The sequence below is a fragment of the Chrysochloris asiatica genome, unplaced genomic scaffold, assembly GCF_000296735.1.
Source record: "Chrysochloris asiatica unplaced genomic scaffold, ChrAsi1.0 scaffold00039, whole genome shotgun sequence".
Lineage (NCBI taxonomy): Eukaryota > Metazoa > Chordata > Mammalia > Afrosoricida > Chrysochloridae > Chrysochloris > Chrysochloris asiatica.
In genome coordinates, this window is record NW_006408557.1 from 9,877,341 (window position 1) to 9,885,708 (window position 8,368).

General features: G+C 39.1%; 1 protein-coding gene across 1 annotated transcript in view; it reads left to right on the forward strand.

Moving 5' to 3' along the window:
- Window positions 1–1,832: 1,832 nt before the first annotated feature.
- LOC102837054 (chromosome unknown open reading frame, human C20orf26) overlaps window positions 1,833–8,368 on the forward strand; it is a 529,862-nt gene continuing 523,326 nt past the window's right edge. Inside the window, exon 1 of the mRNA XM_006860747.1 lies at window positions 1,833–1,975. Within this exon, the coding sequence (XP_006860809.1) occupies window positions 1,833–1,975 (143 nt within the window). The remainder of the gene's footprint in view (window positions 1,976–8,368) is intronic.

The window sequence follows — 8,368 nt, forward strand, 5'->3', positions numbered from 1 at the left end:
TTTTGCAAGTGCTGGTGAAACCCCTTGCTAAGCCAACAGATGTGAGGGTGATATGAGTTGACCAAGTGAAGGCCACTTGGTATTTTTTTAAAAGTCCTCCTATTACCTCGGACCTTGCACCCTTAGTGTCTGGAGGTTTATAGTAAGAACAATTGAGAAATAGCAGATCTGAACACCAGTAGACAGAATGTTTATCCACAGAGCCAGTTCATTTAAAGAGTGGAGTGGCAGGGGGCTGGGCTGAAAGGAGAAGCCTAAGGTTCTATTTTATCCAAATATGTGTACCCTGAGGTAAGTCACTTTACCTTATGAGCCTAGGATTCTTCATCTGATCAAAGGAGAACTTCCGTATGGTGTGCTAAAGTTCTTTGATACTTTGGCAAAATGAAAATTATGCAAGGATATATATCTAAATAACAGAACAACAAGAAACCAAGTGATATAGCATTATGTTTTGAGAAAATGTTGCAGTCTATGTTGTTGTTGGTAAGTGCTGTCGAGTCGATTCTGACCCATAACGACCCTGTATAGGGTTTCCGAGGAGCAGCTGATGAGCTTAAACTACCATCCTTGTGGATCAAACTGACTTTGCAATGCTGTGCATTAACCCACAGCACCACACCAGGACTCCTCATAGTTTGTAATTCCATTTATATGAAGTTCTAAAGTAGGAAAAACTCATCTCTGTGATAGAAGTTGGAATGGTGGTTACCTTTGGTGGGGGTGGGGGTGGGAGTGGGCGTTGACTGTAAGACAGTGTAAGGCAAACTTCTTGGGTGTTGGGAATGTTCCATTTTATCGTAAAGTCATTACAGTAGATAAAAATGATTTTCCCTGTTTGTGAGCTCATAGGTTAGTACATGGTAAAATTTTTCAGAAGAGAGGGACAAAGGAAAGAGGAGACAGAGAAGAACATTGCAATATTGTAATCATTTGGTAGCGTAGTGGCTATGAATCGGGCTGCGAACCTTAAGGTCAGCGGTTCGAAACTACCAGCCGCTCCGCGGGAGAAAGATGAGGCTTTCTACTCCCGTAAAGATTTACACCCTCGGAAACCCTGTACAGGGTCGCTATGGGTCGGAACCGACTCGACGGCACTTAACAACAACAACAACAATCATTTGGTGGTTTTTGTCGGAAACATTTCTCAAAGTGTCTTTCTAGAATGTTAGACCTCCATTGCCCCTGTCAATAGAGATTCTGCTAAGAAAGAGTGTGGGAAAGACTTGGTTATACAAAGAAGACAGGTTTCTTTATTGTGGAATTTCTCAAAGGCTTCAGTGGGATTGGGACTGCCCAGGAAGACTTTGTCTGTGTTCAGCATTTCCTACATTTATTTGGTAACAGAACATTTTTTTTTTTTTTGTCAAGAGTATCTCACAGGACTGTTGTCTTTCAGAGCTACTACTTGAAAGATGAGCAGCAACAGCTATAAATATTTCCTCTGTGACTCTTGATCACATACAATTGTGGTTGATTATAAGAGGACACTGGATCAGTAAAAAATAATCCCTTTAAACATTTTTCAACCCTATTGTTAGAATATTTTAAAACAGCTTTGCTGCAAACAATACAGTTGCAGACTTTTGTAAGCAGCCCAATTCTCAGAAATTTTATTCTCCTGTGGAGAAACATGTCAGCTGGTTTACAATGACTGTCGTCACAACCTATTCTTAGGGGGAAATGTGTTGCCCCAGCACTCCAAAAACCATGTTCACTTTGAACATGTAGAAATTGAATTGAGGTCCAATTTTGTAAATACTGTCATCTAACTGCCTTGTCATTTCATATTATTAGTAAATTCTTTCTTTCTCTTTTGGGCAGGATTAAAAATGTCAGTACTCACTTCTCCAAGAGGAAAGACAGAAGTGGTTCATTGCCGGAGAACAGAATCCCAGGATATATATTGTATCAAAAATCTCATTAGAAAATTCACCCAGAAGCTGTTTGGAAGGCTTAATGTCATCTATCTTTTGTAAGTAGGTAGCTAAATAAGCTCAAGAATATTTATCAGGTTTATCACCCACCGGGGAGAGATCCTACACCTGTATCCTTGTGAAACTTTCAGTGAGGACACAGAGCACTCATTGGATAGTAAAACAAACAAACAACATGTAGCAAGAAAATATGTCCTGATGGGCTTTTGAGACAGCCATGGATTTCGAATTCAGGAAAACTTTTTCAAACCTCACTTGCATCTGTTACTAGTAGGGTCACTTGGGGCAAGTTAATGGTACTAGCTGTCAGACTTGAGTACTTATATTATGATTGGGTCTATGCTTGGTAAACTTCCATATTTTTAATCACTCTGATTCTTTTCTGAGGGAGTCATTCTCATGTCAATTTTATAGATGAGAAAATAGGCCTTCCCAAGGTTAAACAGCTGGTAAATGACAGAGCCTAGATTTGCTCTTAATGACTACATGATATGCTTCTAAATGTGAAAATAGGCGATTTTTTTTTTTTTTTTAGAGCTTTGTTATCTGAGTTTTATTTATTACTGGACCTTCTGTAAATCAGAATACAAATTTTTAAAATCTACTCATCATTTTTATTGAAAAAGCAAAACGAAGTCCACCATTTTGGATTTCATGAATCTTTTTATTAAATACAATTATAAGGTTTAAAATATGACCAGCCTAAGACGCGCCAGACTGCAGAGCCATTTGAACCTGAGGGTCGGTGGTTCAGCCTCACCAGCTGCTCCTCGGAAACCCTATACAAGGTCGCTATGGGTTGGAACTGACTCAGCAGCACTGAATAACAACAACAACAACAACAAAGGCATTAAATGTTTGCAGTTTCTGATATTCCACAATGATGAAAATTGGCATAATTTTACGGGTGGTGGTGATGTTTATGTGCCGTGGAGTCGGTTCTGACTCATAGTGACCCTGTACAGGGTTTCCAAGGCTGTAAATCTTTATGGGAGCAGAAAGCCTCATCTTTCTCCCATGGAACAGCTGATAGTTTGAACTGGTGACCTTGCATTTGCAGCCTGATTCATTACCAGAGCTCCTTTACTCTAGAGGGTAATAAAGCAGTATGTATAAGATGCTTTAAAATATTTATACCAATGAAATGATTTGGCATAACCGTACATTGTTGTTGTTAAGTGCTGTCAAGTCGGTTCCGACCCATAGCTACCCTGTATTGGGTTTCTGAGGAGTGACTGGTTAGCTTGAACCACCAAGCTTGCAGGTCAAATGGCTTTGCAGTCTGGCGCTTTAACCCACAGCGCCACACCGGGACCCCTATGGTAGATTAGAACAACTAAACTAGTGATACATGAACACACACACATACGTTAATGACTATGCAGAGAGCATTATCAAAATCACAATAGCAAATCCAGGAGATGAGCAGAAACTAATGTCAGCTTTCTACTTGAGGCTTTTTGCCACATTCTGGAAACGACCTACCTCTGATTTGACAGCTTTGCAATGACTGAGAGGTGAGGCCAGCTCAGACCCACTCAAGGAAGAGAGTATCAAAATACTGTAAAAATTGCGGTGTTGAGTATAAGGATGAATAAGATGTAGCCCACTGCAAAAAACAAAAAACGGGCAATAAGGAACTAGCCGGTTTCAACCTCTGTATGGAATGCATGGGGGCGTGAAATCTCCCCTGGGAATTCTTAGATGCACGGGTTGGTTTGAAGTTGTTGTTAATTATCTCTGTGGTCGTCAAAAAACTCCAGTGGAAAATTTAGTTGAAATTGGTACCAGGTTAATAGAAGGCCTATGAGGCTGACCAAAATTAATACAAATCAGGTCTAAAGAGATGGAGTTTCAACTTAGACATCAAATAATATTTTACAGATGAAGTTCCAACGAACATGAGTTCACAGTCATAATTCACAAGTATATGAGAAAACAGTGAACCATTAATGACAATCAACAGGAAAAAAAAATTAACAGATATTAAGCCAAACAAAGAATATGGAATAACTATGTTTATTAAGTCTAACAGATGAAAAGATAAGTTTTAAAAAATGACCAAAGAACAAAAGGACCATGAAATGACCTATTAAGTTTGAAAAAAAGTCAGATAGATCATTTGGAAATGAAAATATAGTTGAAATTAAAGGATCAATAGAACAATTAAACATTATGATAGGCACAGCTGAAGACAATTAATGGCCTACTAGATAAATACCAATCAATTCAACATAAAAAAGCAGAGACAAAAAACATGAGGAGAGCATTGAATGTGTTAGAGCTGATCAAACTTTAAGAGGGCAATAATAGGAAATGCAAGTGTAAGAATCGATATCTAAAGACATAATGGTTGAGACATTTTAGAATGTTGTGAAAAGCACAAATTCTTAGATCCTGTCTTCTAAGAAGCATCTGGCTGTACAAATCACAGATTTGTTTGTTCTTTTAGCATTCTATGGTACTCCCAACTCCCATTCTTCTTCAACACTTTAACTCAAAAATGCACCAATTCTTCTACAGTTTTCCTTATTTATTGCCCAACTTTCACACGAATATGACACTATTGGAAATACTATGACTTGGGTCAGATGTACCTTACAACTTAGTTCTCAAACTGACATTTTTACTCTCGAACATTTTAAAGAGGTCTTATGCAGCACATTTGCCTAATGCAATACATCCTTTGATTTGTTTTCTTTTTTTTAACCTCTGTTACCTTTTTAATTTTTTTTTTTAGGTACACATACCACATTGAAACTATATATTCACTTAAATGTCCAAAGGGCACATTTTTCAAGCAAGCCCCCAGGCACATTGTCTTTCTCAGTCCGTGGGCCTATAGTCCTCTGCTGCTCTATCTCTCTATGCCATCGTCTCTGCCACTGCCTTTGTTGTCATAACTTTTCTGGTTAGGATCCCCTCCTCTCATTCTTTTCCCTCTTGATGGTACTAGGATCCTCTGTTCCTAAAATGACAGATTAGCTGTTCCCCATTAGTTACACCTCTTCTACATTTAAGGGGCTCTGGTAGCGTAGTGGTTACAAATTGGGCTGCAAACCTCAAGGTCACCAGTTCGAAACTACCAGCTGTTCTGTGGGAGAAAGATGAGACTTTCTGCTCCCGTAAAGATTTACAGCCTCGGAAACCCTGTACAAGGTCGCTATGAGTTAGAACCAACTCCACAGCACATAACCACCACCACCACTTCTACATTTACAATTGTGAAAATTACCGTTAATCCTGTTAACATTTACTCACAATTGAAGCATAAAATCCTATCCCCATCATCACCAGACCCATCTGGACAAGAGGAAAACTATTCAGTGCGGATTGTGTCTTACCTGCCTTGTTCTGGATTGTATCTCACCTGCCTTGTTCTGATACTAAGCACCCTCGTGACAGCTTGTAAGCTAGCCACTTCTGCACCCCCAATTCTGATAGCCGAAGTCTAAGTTACCTGTCCCTATCAATCTAGAGTACTGAGGAGGCAGCTTGATCCTTGGTATGAAGAATCCTTCCCTTTTGGTTGGAATTTTGGGCAACTTCATCCATAAGCAAAGGTCAAACAGCTTTGCATTCTGGTGCATTAACCCACAGCGCCACAACAGGACAATAGACAAGCCTTTAAGTTGAACAGTAACGAAAGGGAGTTATGCCCTCCTGAGAACAATCAACCAAATGGGATCAAAAGGCAACATTTGCCCAGCTCAGAAGGCAGGAAGGGTTAGGGAAACGGGAAGCACAGGGAGGAAGTGGGAAGAAGGGAAGAGTGCTTGTTACATTGTGAGGATTTCAGTCCGTGTCATGAAACAAATTTTGTGTGAATGCTTCAACAGAAAATTTATTTGCTTTGTAAACTTTCATCCGAATAATAATAAAAAGTCTAGAAATAAATGAAAGAATTCCTTTTACTATAAGGAACAGGGTAAGGATGACTGTTGCCATCACTCCTTTTCAACATTAAACTGGAGAGCCTCACTATTGTAGTATAAAAGAACTGAAAAGTGTTAAGATTGGAAAGGAAGAAATAAAACTCATTATTTGTCATGAGCTATTCTCTGTGTAGAAAACCAAAGAGGAATCAGTGAAGATATTACATATTTTTACTCAAATAATACATGTATTTTACTATTTCTGTAAATCTTGTAACCCCCTCACACATTAATTTCCTATGTGCGCTGTATGCTTTTTTTATATATGTGCACGTTACATGCAAAAAAGACAGTATTTTTTTTTTTAATGTTTTATTGTCAATTATATGATAGTTTACATGGGAGAACATTACTTTTACATTCATCCTATTGTATATCGTTTCATTGCCATGGTTACAATCCCCTCCATGCATCATCAACCAACCAAAGGGTATACCCTGCAAGCCTGCCCCTTGGTGTTCAGCACACAGACCCTTAAACCCTCTCTATGTCTAAAGTCCCCAGCAGCTCCATCTCTTCACATCATCTTCTCTGCCTCCATCTCAGGCATCACTGCTTCTCTGGGTAGGGTACCGCTCTCCGCTCTTCTCCCTTGATGATCCCAAGGACCTCTGCTCCTAGACTGCAAAGTTAGTCACTCCCTTCCTTGCTACAAAACTTCTCCCTTTACATTTCCAACCCTCACAAGCAGTCCTGATAACAATTATTCACCATTGTGTCACAAGAGATCCAGCTGCATTTCATTTCATCAGCCCCACCTAGACAGATTGTATACTACTCAGTGGAGATTCTACCTTCCTTCACGCGCTCTGAATCTAGGTTCCCTCTTGAAAGCATGTAAGCCAGTCACTTCTCGCCTTTGTAAAAAGACAGTATTTTTGAGATGTTCTGAGTAACCGCCAAAAACCTGAAAAATGTTGAGAGTAGTTTTATTTGTTATAGTAAAAAATGAAGTCACCCAAACAACTATTTACTGTAGAATGTTTGAATAATGGAACATTGGAGACACTGTGGGTTAGGTATTGAGCTGCTAATCCTAAAGTTGGTGGTTCAAGCCCCTCAAGTGCTCTGTGGGAGAAAGATTTGCAGTCTCGAACAAATAGGGTCATTGTGAGTTGAAATCCACTCCACAGAGATGGGGCTTTTTGTTTGTTTGAAGAATGGTATATTCACACAATGAAATACTATCCAGCCATAAAATGGAGTATAGTTACATGTGTGAGCATAAATATTTTTTTTTCTAACCAATCATATGTTTCGTTTTCTCTCAGTGTAACAATTTTTCTCCCTGTAACAGTTATCCTACTTCTACCTGTGGCTTTTCTTTTTCATATTTTTCACAAGCAAAAATATTTGATGTACACATAGCAAAAATATTTGATGTACACATACAGAACAAAAAATACATATTCAATTAAATGTCCAACGGGCACATTTTGCAAGTCAGGCTCCCACCCATAGGCACACAGCATTTCTCAGTCCAAGGGCCTAGAGCCCTCAGCTGTTCTGTCTCTCTATGCTGTCACTTCTGCCACCGAGCATAAATGTATCCTAAAAAACGTAATGTGATGGGAAAGTAATCACAGAAGAATATGAACAGTTAAGAAAAGGAAACTAAGCATTGTGCGTAGGAAGCTGGTGAAACTATCATGAAAGCTAAGGATGTGAATAATACAAACTTTTGGATAGCCTGCTGTCTGACCTGCAGATACTGGATTTGCCAGCCCCCCAACTCTGAGCCATCAGAGGTCTCCATCCTGTTGCTGGACCCTCAGATCTGGGACTTGCCTGCTCCCACAATTGTGTGAGCCATTTTCTTGAAATGGCTCTATATTCTATATTCTAGTATATTTATACATAGATATGCTTTACAGCTTTGTTCCTCTAGAGCACTTAGACTAAGAAAACCAGAGATCTTTTTTCTACTTCATATGTCTTTATGTTGTTGTTCAGCATAGTTATTGAAACTTGAAAGACTCCACTTAGCTATTTTCTGTAGGGTCCAATCCACTAGCATTTTTTTCTTGAGTGTTACAACAATCCTTAACTGATCTCTTTGCTTCCTCCCAACTTGTACCTCCTACCCCAATTTCTCTTCTTTTTCTTTCTTTTTTTTTTTAATTTAAGATTTTTATTGTGCATTGAGTGAAAGTTTACAGGGCACATCATCAGTTTCACATTCAACAATTCATATGACTTGTTTCATTACATTGATGATATTCCCCTCCATATACCATCAGTTTAAAGTATTTCTCTCTGTCCACTTTAGCTTTTTAAAAAACTAAAAACAAAAAACCACACACAAAAAACCACTTATATAATAAACATCTCCAAAGGGCACATTCTGCAAGTCTGTTCCTGGCCACCAGTTCTTAGTCCTTCTCTTCTTAGTTGATGAATCTAGAGTCCTCAGCCACTCCCCCTGTCCATGCCCCCATCTCTGCCTCCATCTCTGGTGCTGCTGCTTCTCGCTACCGCATTCTACTTGTGCCTTCT